Source organism: Patella vulgata, chromosome 5 (genome assembly GCF_932274485.2).
Source record: "Patella vulgata chromosome 5, xgPatVulg1.2, whole genome shotgun sequence".
Lineage (NCBI taxonomy): Eukaryota > Metazoa > Mollusca > Gastropoda > Patellidae > Patella > Patella vulgata.
In genome coordinates, this window is record NC_065883.2 from 12967969 (window position 1) to 12988473 (window position 20505).

At 34.6% G+C, this 20505-nt stretch overlaps 1 protein-coding gene across 8 annotated transcripts in view; it reads left to right on the forward strand.

The window, feature by feature from the left end:
- LOC126822216 (protein TANC2) overlaps positions 1-20505 on the forward strand; it is a 246533-nt gene that overhangs the window by 215053 nt on the left and 10975 nt on the right. For 7 of the 8 annotated variants that reach the window (XM_056101390.1, XM_056101389.1, XM_056101387.1 and 4 more), the window contains 9 exons: positions 9133-9378; positions 11324-11551; positions 13094-13261; positions 14092-14193; positions 14380-14501; positions 15215-15356; positions 15678-16863; positions 17720-17740; positions 20047-20278. In XM_056101390.1, the coding sequence (XP_055957365.1) occupies positions 9133-9378; positions 11324-11551; positions 13094-13261; positions 14092-14193; positions 14380-14501; positions 15215-15356; positions 15678-16863; positions 17720-17740; positions 20047-20278 (2447 nt within the window). The remainder of the gene's footprint in view (positions 1-9132; positions 9379-11323; positions 11552-13093; positions 13262-14091; positions 14194-14379; positions 14502-15214; positions 15357-15677; positions 16864-17719; positions 17741-20046; positions 20279-20505) is intronic. The other variant, XM_056101388.1, reaches the window with a different exon arrangement.

The following is a 20505-nucleotide window of genomic DNA, read 5'->3' on the forward strand; positions in this document are numbered from 1 at the left end:
CAACCGCCGATCCATTAAACAGATCAGATACTTTGAAACGAACCCTTGATAGGTTCTATTCTAACCATATTACAGTAAAGTAGCCCACAATTATACTTCTTAAACAATATATTTAAAAACAAAAAAATCAGACAGGAAAATTGTAGCGTTTAGGTATAATGGAAGCAGAAGTTTGTCTGTCTCTTCAGGCTATTAATCTTGTTCATTTAATGTATCATCGAAGGGATTGTTCTTATTAAGTTGTCTGCTCTTTATAATTTTTGCCCCAGATTTCCGCAACTTAAATTCTAAATCACGATATTGTAAATGGATTGGAGTGTTCTTAATATAAGTGGTCTCTATATAACTTCATCTTGAAGGAGAAGTCCCAGGTTTCACTGTTTGGGTATGAAAACCAGTTGCGAAGATCAGTAGTTCCAGCGGATGCCCAAGAGATTACTGTGTTACTCCCCAAGAATATATCTCAAAATACATCAAATTGAATCTATTTTTTTGAAAATTTCTGGGGGAGGGAGCCCTCACACATCTCACTTGTGGCTTTGCTTTCCACCACTCTGAACCCTACACCTTTTTCTTAAATCTATTTTAATTTTGGTTAAATGGGATGATTGGAATTGATCATTAAAATAACTCTTTTAGAATTCTCGCCTACAATGAAAAACCTGGCACAAGATGAAAAAAGGGGAAGTGCTATTATAAATGTGTACGAATTATAGACATATTTATCCAAGCACAAAATAACTGTTATCAGGAAGCTCTACCTGATAACAACAGGAGATCATCAATTCTTTGAAAATATACGTGCGCGCTGTACCATAAAGCCTGTCATTGAGTCAACTGGTTTGGTTTCGAATCCCCGGTTGTACGTGGCAAGGAGTAGGGTCGCCTGTCCAACCTCTTGGGTTTCCTCCGGTTTCCTCCCACTGCTAAAGACCCCTACGCGCAAGCAAATTATTGAAATAAAATTAAACCATGTGTTAGTCCTGAAATGATCTAGTTTGTGTCGAGTGGACGTTAAACCCCATTTCTCTCTCTCTCTCTCACTTTCTGTACGGAATTAACCTGTTTTATTCTCTGAACATACCTGGGATTGTAATCCATTAATTGGATATGAAATATAATGAAATGGTGTTTAACGTCCTACTTACTTTTTTGAACCGACTGGGCTAATGAAGGCCAGTATACACCATGCAGTGTGCTATGTCAAGGGATCTTTTACGTGCACACCAATGACAAGATAAGCTTGTTCACTGAGCCAATGTGGCCTCCCATTAACTGGAGAAAAATTGTATTCTGTAAAGTCTGCCTTCTTGACGAGGACCTATCTGAGATTACCCCATTAATATAAATAAATGGTCTCTTTTGATTGTATTTTTTCTGAAACTTTAATGCCGTCGTAAATAACCACTATAAGAATGTCTTTTATTATCCAGTCTTATTTATTGCATGTTTTAAAGTAAAGTGTTCAGCATTAGTCATCTTTACGCCTTCAAATTCCATTCTCGTCTTTTATGGAGGACATCAGATGGATTTTTAACTTTTCAAATAATAGCAGTTGTGTTTTCTAACAAGATGGTAATGATGTAAATTGAATAACGATGGGTTTGTGTGAAGAAAAGCCATTTAACCTGGCGGTGGTTGATAAGAAGAAATGAATTGAAGGGAGTAGAGCAGGACTTGCTATAAATGTAAAATGAAATGAAATGGGGTTTAACGTCCTACTGTTCTGCTCCTATACTGGGCTAATGAAGACAAGCATACGCAATACAGTGTGCTATGAGGGAAATTTTGCCCGGACAGCGACACTACGGCCTATATCGAATTCCAACTGTCAAGGGATCTTTGACGTGCACACCAATGAGTACACGGGACCTCGGTTTTCGTGCCATCCGAATGACTAGACAACTGTTCTTGTCTGGCCCTCTTTCCTGCATCACTGACAAGGGGGAACCACGCTATAAATGTAACTTTTTAATGTGTTGTTAAATTCCTTAAAATTCTATTTTTATAGCATGTTAATTGACTGACAGAATACCATTCCAAAAATGGTTCATTTCCATTCCGGATTCATATAAAAAAAATATGACAAATTGAAAATTTTGCAACATTCCTCATTCTATACAGACAATATAAACAAGCCAGTGCTACATAAAAGTGTTGTTTAAAATCTTTTGATGGGCCTCTTTTTTAATCTGATTGAATCCAAGCCATGAGATTATACTTTCACTTTTTCTTAATTTAATGTTAGCTAATCTATTCAAGTACATTTTGGCCTGGATTAATCTTTGAAAAACAGGATATTGTCCTTAAAATTCCCTGCTAATCAGAGGTTCGAACCCCCTTCATTTGTCATCCCAGCTGAACGTAGCAGTAGTTGAATAGAACAGAAAGCTAACAGTGAATATTGCCATATAATATCACACGGCATACTTCATCTCATTGGTTACTTCTGCCTTAATATTGATCCATTCTTAAACGGATGATGCTGTCCGACCGTGGACTAGAGAATTCATTTCTCATTAGACATGTATCCGAGTCACGATGAACTATCCAAATGGCTTTTATATGTCCACTTTTCATCCACAATATTGTAAGTATGTTTTAGTCATTTTTGGGGTCGTCTCAACGGCTGAGCGACTGTGATTTAGCAGACGGTTATGGGTGTTTTCAGCTTGTTTGCTTTGTTCTTCATTCAACTCTAGCGATATGATGTGAAACATTGGTTTGTTGTAGTTTACCGACAGATATAAACATTTACACCCAGTCGGCAGGTGACTGAAGTATTTGTAAGCCCTGTATTATTTTCATAACAGTATTCACTTTTGATTCGGTTTATTGGTTTCCATATGTTTTCTCACAAAGAACTCGGTCTGTATTATTGCCATATTTAATTCTCTGAACATGTTTTCTGAAGAAGGAATTTGTCTGTGTATTATTTTAAATTCTCTGAACATGTTTTCTGAAGAAAGAATTTGTCGGTGTATTCTATTCATTGAGTATTAAATTCTCTAAAATGAATGTTTTCTAACGAAAGAATTCACAGCAAATTCACGATGATTTGATTTATTTTGGCTTCATCTGAATCATATGTTTTCTGATGAATTAATTTGTCTGAGCATCGTATTATCTGAAATGCATAAATTGCGATCATATTTTCCTCATCTAAATAACCTGTATGTGTCCTTATAAAAAGATTTGTATGTTATTTATTGAATGTAATGGTAAATATGTCAAATAGCGATTCTGTTTATAATGATGTACATCAAAGTAATGCTTTAATGGGAGTTTTAATTCAGAAAATGTATTTCTTCCTTTTATATATTCTGTACAAGTTGAGAGATATCCTTTTTACATGTATGTGCTACAAGTGAAACTACTTAACTCCATAGATAATATTTATTGTGACACGTTTAGTTTAATTATACTAAATGGTTTTAATTTTTATCTATAGGAAATTTTTTTGTATGCAAGTTATTGTGTTATTAAGGACAGGAGAACCACACAACACATAAACAAATGAATGCTGCCCTTAAAGGGGCATTCTCATATTTCACTAACAAATTGAAATTGTGACAAAATTACCTATTTCCAATAATTCCAAATCAAAATACTGAGCTGTTTGAAAATAACGTCAGATTTGCTTGACAGAGATTACGTAACTCTGTAAATCTTTTAATACATTACTTTCTTCAGGTATAGGTGATTTGATAATTGAGACTAGTATATAGTTATGATTATCCATTCACTTACACAATGTGGAATTTGGGGACTCATGATCAACTTGGAAACTGACAGTTTAAAAATATATTGTATTTCTTCTGTAAAACGTAATGGATACGGTTTTCAAATTAAGAGTCTTCCACTCCAAATAGTTGCACATTACTAGGATAGGGTTTACAAGAGTCTTTCACTCAGAATTAACTGGTTTTATTCTCTGAAGTACGTCTAGGATTTCTCCTTCAATGAATGTTTGATGAAAATAAAAGTTTTAAGTTTATCATGATCCATTTCTCATATAGTTTGCTCTGTCAAGATATTAATTGAAAATATGAGGTATGTTGGTATAGCAAAGACATCGATAGTTATAACTTTAGATACAGCCGACATAATAATTGAATATAAACTAGACTTTCATTGGCTGGTTGTTTGATCTGGTCAAATCTCGGTGTAGCAGGAGCCAGAGTCCAAATGTGCTGTAGATGCTTTATTTTGAACATCTCTATTGTAGACATTGTCTTGTGCTAATCTGAAATGTCTATATTGTAGATACAGTCTTGTGTGCCATTTGACGACATATTAATTGAATATAAACTAGACTTTCATTGACTGGTTGTTTGATCTGGTCAAATCTAGGTGTAGCAGGAGCCAGAGTCCTGATTGCTCTTCACGATTATAGATACTTTATTTTGAACATCTCTATTGTAGACATTGTCTTGTGCTATTCTAAAATGTCTGTACTGTAGACACATTCTTGTGTGCCATTTGTTATGTGTCCACATAATTATAAATGACAAGGATAGAAATGATATTATGTACTTTAACGGATAATTTGCCTAATACTGGTGTTTTGTATAGATAAATATATAATAGTCTGATAGTGGTCAATAATAGGGATAATATTCCGACTTGTGTTTTGTGATATAAATAGATAAATGTCTAGAATATTGTCTTGTAGAAGTAAATAATTTGATAATAAGACAGTCTGTGTGTTGAGGAGATTTTAAACCATCTTGCTTTTCTTGCATTTGCTAATAAAACATTCTGTTGATAATGATTACCAGAAATAGTAGTCTTATTTTTAATGTCTAGAAATACATGGATATTATTAGTCTTACTTTTATAAATAACTATGTTAAGTTTCATTATTAGTCTTACTTTTATAAATAACTATGTTAAGTTTCATTATTAATCTTACTTTTATAAATAACTATGTTAAGTTTCATTATTAATCTTACTTTTATAAATAACAATGTTAAGTTTCATTATATTAGTCTTACTTTTATAAATAATTATGTTAAGTTTCATAATTAGTGAGATAAAAAATCCAAGTCAAAGAGACGATGAAACCCCCACACTCGAAAAAGAAGGAGGGCGGAAGATTCCCCTGTAACAATGTGGTCCGGTTTGGATCTCAGTGATGCATCTGAGGGAGAGCAGGAACCAGTCCGTGTAGAATAGATTAGTAAAGATAATCCCCCAGGAACAAACTAGATCAACACTGTCTTGATCTAGTTTGTTCCTGGGGGATTATCTTTACTAATCTTTCATAATTAGTCTTACATTTATTCATTGGTATAGGTGGAAATGCCTACCATAAATCTCAGAATTTATCAATTCTTTAAATGACATCTAGAGGCACGGATAACTATTCATAACAAAACACAACACTAGGTATATATGAATATAACTACTTCTCTGTTATTTAATAACGACGTTTCGTAACACATACAGGTCACGTTTTCAAGTTAATGATAAATATCCATCAAGATGGATAATTGAGAAGTAGTTATATCCATATATACCTTGTCTTGATTAATGTGCCCCCTGCCGTTGTTTCTTTCTGTACATTTAATTTTGATGTAATTACAATCAATGTCTTACTTTTAAACTCAGGGATTCTCTTTGTGCACTAAAAATGACTGCGATATATAGTCTGAAAAACCTGTTCCTTCATATTTACATTAATTACCCTCAATATCAGACATACTTTAATCTAGGACTAATTAAGATCATCTATAATTTATAACCCTGGGAATAATGTTGTTACGATATCCTTGGAGAATTACCATCTTGTCAGGTACTAATAATAAGATCGATAGTCCGAGATATTACGGAGAATAAATCAACACAGATCTTACAATTGACTTAACGTCTTGTGTTTATTGATTCGACAATTTACTACATCTATATTATTAACCAATCAATTAGTCTTTAATAGTACAATGTCTTCTTTAGAATCTGTCAAGCAGTCTGATTGGTCGAGTTATCTCAGGTTAGGTATGTGTTAGAAAGAACTGATAGACGGCCCGATTCTGTATTCTCTTCTCTTTGCGTAGTTTGCATTCTTTAGAAGACAGGTATTGTGCACAAAGCAGAGTGTGATCACATTTCCTTTAATAACTGATATCACTATCGCTGATTTGGGTAATTCACGTAGGTACCAAATTTTTGTTGTACTCCCATATCAAAACTGTGGCTCCAAATCAGTTATGGTTGTCATGTTCAAGGCTGAGAATGTTTTATTGATTTATAACATCTAATATGGGCGACTTATTTTTGGGGGGCATGATCGGAGGTGGGTGCCTGAGCGAAAACCAGAAAAGGGGAGGGAGGGGGGCAAGAGGTGAGAAACAGGTAGCTAAAGAGGAGACCAGGGGACGAGGAAAGTAGAAGTGGGTGCCACAGGAGGGAAAAAGATATCCATTAGATTGTTAATGGATAAGGATGCACATGTTTTAAGAGAATTTACGATATATACTGTAGGTCTATCAGACTATCCTATATTATGATGACTTATACTCGTCATAGTGAATATATGATTGTTGTTGTTGTATCGACTTTTCAGTTGCTACAATATATAAATATATTATTTATGTAGATGAGTAAGGTTTATGAATGAAGAAAACATCATGTCAGTGTATGATGAATGGTGATGGCATCTCTTTCTATTATTTGACTCATACTACCATAGTATAAATTATTCCTTGATTTGTTTCATTGCTTGTACTATATGATTCTCGCTTCGGGCTTTCATTTGTCAATTGTCAATAGAGATTATATATGCTGTAGGATTGATGCCTTGTTCCTGAAAATGTTTTAAGACTGCAGCCGTTTCATTGGTTAAGTGGTAAAATGTGCACAAGGATTTTAACCTTCGACCAATCAAAATATTTGAGTTTAGATTTTTGTGAGTAAAGGATAAGATCTAGATTGAGGATAGGGCTTGGTTAATTGGGGGATTTTAGGGATTTAAACGTTCTTGGTGTATATGCTTGAATATTGAACGAAGAACCAGCGTATCTACCTGTAAACTAGTATTAATTGCTGGATTGAGGAGAGGCCTTGGTGAGTTGAGTGTGTTTATTGAGGGATTTAATTGATGAAATTGTTCTTGGCGTATAGCACAAATATATTTAGCGAATAATCAGCATATATCTAGTGAATACCACAACATCACATATGTATTAGATCCCAATTGAGAGGGGCTACAGTGGTTCAGTGAGTAAGCCACTGGCTCACTACCATCATGGAGTATAGGTTCAAATATATAAGGTAATCCTTTGGTGGCATTTAGTGATTGGAAACATTATAGAACTAACACAGTTATATGGGATAATCTGTGTTCATTAGCCCAAGCGCAGCAGAACAGTTGGATGTTAAACCACATTTCATTTATATGGGATAACAGTCGCTGGTTTATTATACACAAGCACAACGTTTCGATAAGTATTCTCTTATCGTTATCAAGCACAATGACATTTAGTAAACTGGAAGGTCTATATGTATGAATCTACAATGTGAAGCCATACTTAATTAATAAATATGATTAGAGTGGTTCATACATTTTAACAATCATGTTAACAACAAAGAACTACTAAATGTCATTGTGCTTGATAACGATAAGGGAATACTTATTGAAACGTTGTGCTTGTGTATAATAAACCAGTGATTGTTGTCCAATATAACTGTGTTAGTTCACTATATAAGATTTAATATTACTGCCCTGGTATGTATTTATTAAAAGCACCATGATTTCTTAAAAGCATAACAGACCAAAATAATCAAGGGATTTAGAATGATATTATTTCCCCATTGAATATTGAGTAGTATTTTGTCCCATACAACTGTGTTCACGATATAAGATTTATTATTACTGGTATGTAATTATTTAAAGCACCATGATTTCGTATTATGTAATTATTAAAAGCATAAACAGACGAAAACAATCAAGGGGTTTAGAATGATATCATTTCCCCATTGAATATTGAGTAGTATTTCGTATTAATTGGATGATATTGCTTCTCACACTAGAGATCTGGAAATGTCATTTAGATAAACTGTCGAATAACAGACCATGAATTATTCAAAGCAGACGGCATCTTTCTTTATGCACTAGCTTCACATGAATAATATTAATTACTCTATGCATGAAACATACACAACACGTACATGTAATTTATAAACGTTATTTCTCCTGAGTTTAGACCATGTGGTAAAATTCTTGACGTCATGTTGACTTTGAACTGTTAAAGGGACTGTAAGTCACCAATTACATTAATTTTCAATAATATTACATTTGTCACATACATTTGTTTGACTCCTTTAAAACCAGTAATTGAAGAAGTTTATATTTCCCTGATGGCTTGACAGATTTGACTCAAATTTTGCATTCAATTGAATTTGAACATGTATGATATAAATGTATACCATAGTCAAATTACGTCAAATCGAAACATTATTATTTTAGGCAAAACCAATTTAATTTTTAGTCCATTCGAGTCTTGATCAATAAAGAACCCATTCTGCACACAGAGATCCATCTACTTCAAGAATAGATCTCTGCCCTGAATGGATCGCGGGGAGTAAGTCTACTTATTGGAGTGGAGTGTTTAGTCACAGACATGCACTCACTGGCCAGTAGTTGCTTTGCTATCGGTTAGTTTTACTCCCTCGGATTTTATTAAATGAAAGCAGAATATATACTTCTCAAATTACACTTAATGTTTTTCGACTAAAATCGTCGATTTAGGACTTTAAATGTTGGTCAACTAGCTTAGTGTCTGTTCTCAGACAGAGCTAACTGTAGACAGTCAGCCTAAGTTTAGTATGTAAAATCTTTTGTGTGATGTTTTGTTAAAATTTCAAAAATTTAATATTTGGAGCTAAAGAGAACTTTTGGTTAATAAATTAGTTTTTTTTTCCTGAAAAAGTTGGAGGCAGAATTTTTAGCAGAATGTAAAATTGGTGTGGCCTTACTTGTTAATAGCAGTATGAGATTTGTCTTGTGAAAGTTATCTTAGCCTATCTTGTATTATACTGTGTAGACGCAAATATTGTGAGATCACTAAATAAATAAGATATTATCCTGCCATCATTTTTCTTAATACCTTGTGTTTTTTTTTATCTTTTTAGGTGTCCCCAAAAACCAGCCACCACCAGTTCCAGCACGACCGAAATACTTCAAACCCCTTCAATCACCAACTTCTCCTAGAACTCAGTACCAAGGATCGAGTACCTACGATCATAATAACCATGGTAACTACAGCAGTGACTCAGCACTCGGATCTCCAGGAATAGGGGGCATTGGTGTATCTGTCGGAACAGATATTGATGAGATGGTGGATTTTGATCGCGATGGGCCAATGCCCGATTTCAATGGTAAGATTCATTTTTGTGTGTGACAATTTTTAGGAATACATGGAAAAAATGGGTTGCAAATTGATTCAAGAAATTTTATATTAAGAAAAACTTTTCAGAATCCATTAATGTTGATGGTCAGGAAATCCTGCCATTGAAAAATAAGTAATTTAGGTTATAAAGATTTGACATGTTTTATGGAATATGTTAATGAAATAGAACCATACTGGTCTGGTATACGTCCTGTGTCTTTTATAATCTATAGAAGCTTGTGTTGATTTATGGCAGACGGCCTTGATGTTTAGCAACGTGAGGGTGTTTAAATCATGGTGTTTGTCTCTTCTAAACAATACATTACCGGTATTTTAGACTCTGTATCAGAAAATTCTACCTTGAAAAATCACTAAATGTCTGTCAAAATAATGAGTTTTTGGGTAGTTTCGTTAAAGTCATTGGCTCAGGCTCTATCCAGGTGTGTGCTGAGACATTTTCGAGGGTTCTCTTGTCAATGGTGCTAGGAACTGCAGGAACTGTGTGGTTGTTCAGATGGGACAAAAAAAGAGAAAGAGAGAGAGAGAGATGTGGTTTAACTCCACTCGACACAAACTAGGTCATTTCAGGACTAACACATGGTTCAATTTTATTTCAATATTCGCTTGCGTGTAGTGGTCTTTAGCAGTGGGAGGAATCACGTACAACCTGGGAATCAAAACCACACCAGTTGACTCAATGACAGACCTTATGATTCAATACGCATGAGCTAATCATTCGGCCATCCAACCCCCCTCCACCCCAACCCCTTGAAAACCAGGATGAGTAACCACTTTTCATTAATTTGAGATATCCATATAACTGAAATGGAGAACAGGTCATAATGACCATGCTGTTGGTTCAACAGTATGTTTATTCAGATTGTCCCGTTTCTATGTCTTTGATACAAAAACAAGTTAACCAACGATTGATGAAGCAGTCACGAGATTCACATCAGTCAATAACATCAATATGTGTTGTTGTTACTTTAATTAATGTTTCCATTATTGATTTTGTCATCGTATCTTTTTTAAATGTGCATGTAGTTTGCTATCATCAAAACTTTCCTGAATGTTGTACACTGTGTACGAGAGAGAGAAATGGCACGACAACAAGCTGGAATTGATTGCAGGTCCTTGTTTGGACTGGATATCGAATCTTTGTTCTAGTCTACTTATTGGCATGGCAAGGGTTTTCCGTGTCTATTTCACTAAATTTTGTTTTAATTTGAAAACTATAGAAACAAAATGCAACATATTTCAACAAGCATAATTTTAATGTCAATAAAAAAACGAATGGTGTGGTGCATAATTATTAATTTATGAGCATTATGGGCCAGAGGAAATAAGATTATCGGCCATTGATATTTTGATTTTGTTATCTGAATTAAATGTCAAATAATCAATTTGACTAATTGTTAGTGTGGATATGTCGTGAATGTGGATTAAAGATAGATTATGGAGATTAAATAAAGAGCTGACATTTCTCACTATAATAGTTCAATAATAGATAATGTAATGGGAATATTCTGAAAATTTCAGTCAGATTACTCCAGTTTAAGCCAAGAAATACGCATTTTATAAACCTTGTAGCCTTGATTCTTATTGTTGCCAAAAATAAAAGTCTTGATTATCCATTTTTGGGTTTAATCAACAATGGCTGTTGAACAGTCAATCGGATTCAAATTTAATGAAAATCGGAAGCATCAGATGGCATCAACAGTTGATTATGGTCTTGTCATGTTAATAAATTTATAATTTATATAACATTTCAAGCCTAAGAAAGACCTGCAGTGGGCAGATTTAGCTTTTGCATAATATGTTTAAGCCATGAAAAGCTGTATACTGTCCAAAAAATGAGCGGTTATAAGATTTGGGTATTGAAACTTAATTCACAGATGGTCTGAGATGAATAAAAATCATTTGTACTTTTTCAGGAAAAGAGAGTCCCCCACCCCCACCACCAGATGTCGCACAGAACGATTTGATGCTGCGTCTTGGGTTGTTGCTAGGTGACAGAATAAATCCTAATGAGCGTCTCACTCCTTATCAACAATCCACCAATCAAACAGAAGAAGCGTTTACGAGTGTTTCATCTTTAGGAAGTAGCGAAGCCACTCCAGATAAAGGTCTTTCAGATACTAGTCCTATGTCAACACTTACAGGTACGGCTCTAACAGATATTTCTCATAAATTATCTAAATAAATAGAACCCTAGTTTATTTATAAGTTAAACACTTCCCACCTGGAATTTGTCAGGTGTTTATTCACTTAAAGCTTAAAGAGACATTATAACTCTCACCAAGAACATATATGAAATTAGGGTTGGATGACGGAATTGTTATCACGTGCGTGTTGTATCATAGGGTATGTCATTGAGTCAACTGGCGTGGTTTTGATTCCCTGGTTGTACGTGACAAGGAGTAGGATCGCCTGTCTAACCTTGTTGGTTTTCCCCCCGGGTCCTCCGATTTCCTCCCACTGCTAAAGATCCCCTACGAATTACTGAAGTAAAATTGAACCATATGTTAGTCACATATCTAGCTAGCCTTGGATCCAGCTAATTTTCAAGAGTTCAATGAGTAAGATGCTGTGGGTCGAGAAAGTTCCCCCCAGAATTTCCAGTGAGGTTTCAGCATGTCTATGGTGCTGGATGTAGGGGACATGCAAGGAATGGCTTCTAGTTGTTTGTATGGGCCTAAAGGTCCTATGCACGTAAAAAAAAAGCCCCGGACAATTGGAATTCGACAAATAGACAGTCTTGGCAAAGTTTTCTTCATGGCATTCTGCAGCAGCCAAATACCATTTTATTTCCCTTCTTGTAAACAAATTATCAATCTGAATAAAACACAGATCTTATTTCGTTTCGTTTTTTATAGTTCAAAATTTCATTTTACTTGTCTTAAAAACACTAGGATCTGGAAGACTTGTTATATTACCAGCGTTTTGGTTGAAGTGAGGGAGTAGCCAATGAAACGGTAAACCACTAGTAATGGCAACGCTGATTGACTCATCAATGTCTGACGTCATAGGGTCAAAAGCCGCTTGTACGACCCCTGACACGACCTTCAAGTACAACTTGTCAGATCTTCATGAAGTGTAGGCCATCGAAAGTATAAAAAAAAACGAAACAAAATATATAGAGGATATTTGTCGTTTTGTCGTGAAGAACATATTTTATTTCATCGAGAAGCAAGAAAACTTATATTTTCACGAATGCGTAGCATGAGTGAAAATATAAACGTTTTCTTGCTTAGAGATGAAATAAAATATGTTCTTCACGACAAAACGACAAATGTTCTATTTATTTTATGATTTTACAATCATTTTAGTTAAAAACAACATGGACTACTGCTAGCCAGTGGAATAACACTTTTATTTCACTGATAAAACGCGGTATTCCTCTACTGATCATAAAATAAAGATCTGTATTTTAATCAGATTGACAAACTATTGGAATAGGATATATCTGGTTAGTCCCGAAACAGTATTGGATGGATGTTAAACCCCATTTCTCTCTCACTTTATTGTTTAGATTTATTGTATATTCAGCACATATTATAAGATTAGAAACAACAGATGTAATAGTATTTATACTACAAATTTGGGTGTGAATTCAGTTATAAATGCTTTTAACATTTTCAAATAAATTTGTTTATATTTTGTACTTCCTGCTGGTGTTTCTGACTGTATTTAATTTATTTCAGTGTCATCAGGGAGTGAACGTGGTCTGCCGCCTAGAATAAATCAAAACACCCAGTGTTACACAGGAAGTCGCGATATGAGTTCGGATAGCATGACATCACTAATGAGTACCAGTACCGGTCAGAGTGCTAGTCCATATACAACGGCACAAAGACCTCACTCCATTACAAGTAAGCTATTGGTTCCATCTGTTAGTTACATCCAATATAAGTATAACTATATATCTAATGATGTAATATTTGGACAAGTTTTAAATTCTTTATGTTGTGTTTTTTTGTTGGGAAAGGTAACCAGGATTTTCCGACATGGTTTCCCTTTGTCAGTGGTGCAGGATGGAGGGCCTGACAAGGACAGCTGTCTAGTCGTTTGGATGGGACAAAAAAAAGAGGTCCTGTGTATACATTGGCGTGCAGTTGGAATTCGATATAAGAGTAGGCCATAGTGCCACTGCCCGGGCAAGATTTCCCTCATAGCACACTGTATGGCGTATGCCCGTCTTCTTTAACCCAGTTTCGGAGCAGAACTGTAGGACATTAAACCCCATTTCATTTTATGTTGTGGTTAGTCCTCAAATGACCTAGTTTGTGTTCAGTGGATGTTAAACCTCATTTCTCTTATGTTGTCATTGGTTGAATCTGGAATATGGTGTCAATTATATCAAATGGAACTATTATTTTTGAAAGAAATTATTGCACCCATTTTTTTTATATAAGCAGTTTCTACCAATCATTTACCACTTGAAATATCTAAATTACATGCCAGGAACTTCAAATGTTAATACTATGGACTTTATCAAGGGAACACATATAGCGGAGTTGATTGTCATAACTTGTAGCATCCATGAAAATAACTGACTGGCAACCTTTTAAAATAAGAGTCTAACAGATGATCTATATGGGGGGTTAATCCCCTTTGTTCTGACTTTGTGGTCTCTGATAGATTTTAACAGATATGAAAAAAAAAACATGTATGAATTTTAACACCATTTTCCATTTTGCAGCTTCCATGCCAGGTGCAATAGAAGAATTACCCTTATTTGGTAAAAGACGAACACAGTTACGTCGCTCAGCCAGAGCTACAGTGGCACATGCAGACGGCAAAGGTAATAACTGTTTAATTATTGATTCTACTAGACAACATTTGTAATTTTTTTTTTTAAATCAAAATGTTAACCATCTGTATTGATTGCGATATGTGCTTTACGTGCTGTGTGGACATTAAAATTTCATTTCTCTCTCGCAATCTTTTTCTTTGTCAAATATTGAATTCTGTATTTTTCTTCCTACAGTGCGATTTACACCAATACGACCACCACAGCTACAGTTATCACCGTTAAATTTTGAAATACCGCATCCCGGTGGAAAACCTATATTTATTGGTAGAGAATGGCTGTTCAGAGATATTGAGATGGTTCGTATTTTCTGTCTTAAATATGGGAGCCACGGTGGCTAAGTGGGTAAAACGCTGGCTCGCTAGCCTGGAGGTTGTGTATTCGATCCCTGCATTGACCGTGAAAGTTCATTGGGATTTTCCGGTGTGGTTTTCTCTTGTCAGTGGTGCAGAATACAGGGCCTGACAAGGACAGCTGTCTAGTCGTTTGGATGGGATGAAAAAACGAGGCCCCGTGTATACATTGGCTTGCATGTAAAAAAAATCCCTTGGCAGTTGGAATTTGATATTAGAGTAGGTCATAGTGCCGTTGCCCGGGCAAAATTTATCTTATTGCACACTTTATGGCATATGCCCGTCTTCATTAGCCCAGTTGGAGCAAAACAGTAGGACGTTAAGCTTCAGTCATTGGAAATTCCTAGCTTAATGAGTAACAGTATCAAGTGTTTCTAGAAAGGGTTAGCCTTGTGTCCAAAACATCAGTAGATACATGCGTAAAGGGTTCTGTGATTTTATGGTACTGTTTCTGTAACCGGCAGGTATCTTGTTCAATCATGGTCGAAACCGTGAAAGTTTTTCAGGGAAAAGCATGTTTTGAGGGGAAGCAAAAAAGGTACTATTGGCAGCACAATAAAGAGTAAGCCATAACAAAATTTCCCCTCATAGCACACTTTGTGCAGAAAAATAGGACATTAAACCCCAATTTCATTTCTATTATTTTTTTAATTTTTCAGACGTTAAATGGTGATGGTCCGAATCGCTCTCAGGGTGTAATATTATTAGGTAGTACAGGAAGTGGTAAATCGGCCATTATAGAACAACTGATAGATTATAGTTGTTTTGGTGATGGTAAAGGTGGTATTCTTTCACAAACAGGTACGTCTAATAATTTCTTTAAAGGACAATATTGGTGCCAGTCATTATCACTTATGTGATAGAACTAATTAAACACGTTCCAAATATTATTTTATCACAGTGATCATTGCTACGATAGATGCGTAATCAATGTTTCAACCATCGGAAGTGACTAACGCGAAAGAAAAAACACGAGTTATCCCTCTATACAACTGACTGAAGTGACGGGTGATAACAGATACATGGGCAAATTTCTGCTCACTAACAATTCCTTCGAAATCCTGTATTATTGAAGTAGCATTTTTTGATATGAATTAATATTATTCTTACATTTATTTTCAGAAATTCAAAATGGGAGATCAATGCAGAATGGATATAATAGCAGTCCGAACAGCACACTACATAGTTTAAATCATTCTTCAAACCCGGCTTTATCAGCGTCTTGTCGTTCTAGTCCACACTCTTACCTCAGTGCCTCCACGATGAACCTAAATTACGACTCATTAAAAAGTCTTGGGTCTCAAGTTGTTGGATATCATTTATTTCAAGCCGACTGCAATATAACATGCATGGTCCCAGACTTTGTTCATAGTTTGGCTGCTCAGTTGACGCGCTCTCCCGAATTATCGGCCTACCGAGAACTCTTGCTCCAAGAACCCTCGTTACAACAATTATTAACTGTTAAAGAATGTGTACAAAATCCATCGGCTGCTTTCATTAAAGGAATACTCGATCCATTGAGAACATTGAAAAATAATGGAAAAATTGTGTCCGATAGTTGCATAATATTATTAGATTCGTTAAACGAGGCAGAATTTCATAAACCGGATTATGGAGACACAATTGCAACCTTTTTAGGCCGTCACATCAACAGATTACCTAATTGGTTAAAATTGATTATCACTGTTCAGACTGTGCACCAGGATATCGTACGCACCTTTCCGTTCCATCGGATAACGATAGACAAAATGTCCAATGATTTTGTGATGCGGGATACGAATGAATACATAACGCACCGGATTAACACGGACATTGGAATACGGAACAACATCTCCCAGAACGGTAAACTAGAACCGGCAACGCAACAAAAATTCTGTTCCCATATACAGACGTTAAGTAAAGGTTGTTTCCTGTATTGTAAACTTATCCTTGACCTTATTGACAAAGGTCACGTGGTGCCAAAGAGTACAAACTATAAAATCTTACCAGTGAATATTTCTGAGATTTTCCTGCTGCATTTTAATCTGAAATTTCCCAGTGTTCGCTCCTTCGAAAAAGTGTCATCCATATTAGGAGTGTGCCTAGCAACACTGTATCCGTTGACTTTCGAGGAGATTTATCTCACCGTGAATTCTGGATATACGCAAAGATACATTTCACCCAAAGACTTCAGTGAACGTATGGAGGTGCTTTCATCTTTCTTGTTTCGAAGAAGGAACGATACTTTTATGTTCTTTCATCCAGCTTTTCGAGAGTGGTTGATTCGTCGTGATGAAGCAGATTGTCCTAAGTTTTTATGTGATCTACGGTAAGTTTCTGGTGCTGTGTGTCTAAAATTTCAAAATTATGTTTAATATTTTAAGATATTTTATGGCTGTATGCATCACTGTTACTTTTTGCTAAATTTCGTACTTTATTGAAGTATTAAAAGTCAATTTAAGTTTCAAGATTGGAAAAATAAACTGAATGTTAAATGATTTAATTCTATAATTTGAAAGTCTCTGTGTGTCATTTGAATTTTAAGGAAAATATCAAAACTTGAACAGATTATACTTTTCTAAAATGTACTTAGATTGTTTATTTAACATTTAATTAAGAAAACAAAACCTAAATATCAAAGGTAGGTAATTGGATTAAAACGAGGGCTGCAAAATTGTGTTGACTATCATATAGTCGCCTGTCCAACCTCGTGGGTTTTCTCCGGGTCCTCCAGTTTCCTCCCACTGCCAAAGACCCCTACGCGCAAGCAAATTATTGAAATAAAATTGAACCATATGTTAGTCCCGAAATGACCTAGTTTGTGTCGAGTGGACGTTAAACCCCATTTCTCTCACTCTCATATCTTTATAATTATTAAACAGAATTGGACCATTTTTGTCCTGATATTCATTTTAGAGATTCGACTTTCACAATATGGTAGTTTGCAAGGGATTAACAATGCCTCCAATAATGTTCAGAGACTTCGATATCTATAAATAAATTTGAAATATTTTAATTAAGTGATTGAAAACACTAAAGTACGAATTTAGCATAAGTAATACAGGAGCAGACGGCAAACTTAATTTACTTGAATCGAGTATTATTCCTCTTAGAAATTAAGTTTTTTTTTCTTCCTCCTGTGAATATAGTTGATTTTAAATCTTTATTTATGTTCCTTTCTGCAGCAGTGCAGAATTTGACTACAGGTGAGCTATTATTGTCAATAAACTGGTTTCAACCTGTTGGTAGCTTTATTCAAACTGGATTCAATATCTGTCTAATAAAAGTTTCAGAACTTGGTTCCCTGTATAATATACCTACTAGAAGATTAAAAGTGGGAGATAATGTCCTACTTTTCTGTCTAGTCCATCCTCATTGGTCAAGACTGTGCAAAAAAATTTGATTATCAGTCATGCTATACGTATCGCGATTGGACAGTAATATCCGACTTTGAGGATGAATTTTAAAAAGATAAAATACAGTAAATAATGTCACCACATAGATCAGTTTCAAAGAAACGTACAGATTGAAACGTAAGCCAGGGAACCAGGCTAGTGTTATTATCATGCTTTCAGCTTTTTCATCAATTTTCTGTTTCATTGTCCCACCAGATCACCTATCTCCATTCTTGACAAAACCAATCATCATTCATTAACACAGTGACTCCAGGAATCTGAATACCAAAATTGTCATTTTAGCTGTTCAACTTCTACGCATTATTTTTGAAGACTTGAGCTAAAAAATTATGCAGTCTTTTCATAGGTTTAGTGTGGAAATTAGTACTAAGCTTTTTAAGGTGTTTTGCATAAGTTTTTGTTACACTCCTTGAAAATTAATTTTAAAAATATGTTTTACCTGAGCAAGTATTTGTGTAAATTCGTAATTTGATAATTCTCTGCAACATCTCCACAGAACTCAGCGTTTTACTACTGATCAAAAATAATAACCGAAACGTTGAGGATCTCATATTCTTCGAGTCATATTGTTATTGAATGACGCTAGGTTACCAAGAATGGGTTATCTCATAATATGACAATATTTGAGTTTTAGTTAAGTTTTATTAATCCCGTATTATTTACAGTTTGTAGTTTTATCATTTGACCATCACCTATTGTGTGATCTGTTTGTTTGTTTCAAGTGTGTCTAATATAAAAACAGCTGAGAATAACAAAATATAGACGAAATATTTATTTAGAGCGATAATTGTAATAATTAATGTTAATATGCACTATATAATTGCTGATAGAATTTTATTTTTAACTAACACTAATTAGCGAGATTACATTAGATAAATTCGCACTGATAACAACTGATATGAAAATAATAATCTAATTTAGAATAATTCTTAGACAGACTAACTTGTACATGTAATTGTAAATGTCTTCTAAATATGAAAAATGACTATGTTTAGATCATGCAAAGTGAAACTACATCTGTTATTTCTTTGTGTTTGAAAATATTTTTTTTTGGGGGGGGGGGGTAGCCTACATAACGATTTGTCTACCATCTTGTTACTTTTCTGTGCGGTTTGAACTCTGGCTTAAGCCAATATGTTCATTTAAAACCATTCTTGCCTAATAGGCCTACAAAGGAGCTTTAGATTGGCTAGGTGATAGGTCAGGTCAGTTAAGCCTAGGTCAGGTCAATTAAGCCTTAACTTGTGAAAGATGTTGTTAGATCTTACTGTAGTCCAAATATAAGCAGAAGACAAAAAAAAAACTGAACAGTTGGATGAGGAAAATGTTTCAACACTCCAAGTTCAATTATATTTGCATTTACGGTATCGTTGAGTCTAACATCATCTTAGAGATTTGTGTTCGATTGACCTGACCTGACCTGTCATGTACTGTTAGCCAATGAAAAAGACACTCATATCAGGGCAAGAATATTTGTAGCCAATCACTTGGCTAAAATGAAATAATGGTTTAAATATTTAGATATCTATATATAGTGTAGACTAACCAATATTTAAACACGAATAAAATAAAAAATAAAAAAAAAACAGATCAAATTTTCATTTAATTGTATTTCAATATCACATTAATTGAAAAAGTGAATTTTGCTAGACTTTGATTGGTTAATATACCCCATCATTTGCATAGACTCCAAGCCTTATATATATATATATACGATAGATAATCATACGCTCACAAATCAATCTGCTATTCTTCACGTCCGACATCTGCTCTTCATTATTTTGTGCATTAAATTGTTTTGCATGTCTGTTAATGTTTTCACTAAAAGACATTTTATAAATGAACAAACAAAAAAACCCATATAGATAGTAATTTAGATAATTTAATATATCTAACAAACTGAAGAGTTTTTGATAGTGAAGAATCTTGTAGAAAAGAAATAAATGCATGTCTAATTATCCAGTTTCTAAACAAAAAAATGTTATCCATAAATAAAATATAATCTTAAATGCATGGCTAGTCATTATCTACATATTTAACGAAGATTCAGATAAAAATTCAGATTTTTATCATTTTTATTTTTCCATTTATTACAGAAATGGACATGCCCTGATGGCTTTCAGATTATCACGTGTAACGGCACCTCTTGAAGCAGATAAAACGATCGAGCTAGGACATCATATCCTCAAGGCTCACATCTACAAGAATTTGAGTAAACAGAGAGGTTATTCATCTCGAGACATGCAGGCGTTCTGGATGCTCATGTCCTCCAAAAATCTTAGTGCTGCATTAACTTGTCAACGTAATCTCTTCTCACCCAATATCAAGGTAATGTTGGAAAACTGTTAAAGTGGCATTTAGTAACTGGATGAGAATAACACATGACAGAATTATATGAAATACAAGTTACTTAAAAGATATACTTCTGGCAACGTTTCGACAATGGTTATATTTTTTAACATAAACTCTTGTGTTAATATGTTCAATTACTAAATGCCTTTCAAAGAAATTATGATCATAATACTGTTGATGCAAGATGAAATGGTTCAACAGAC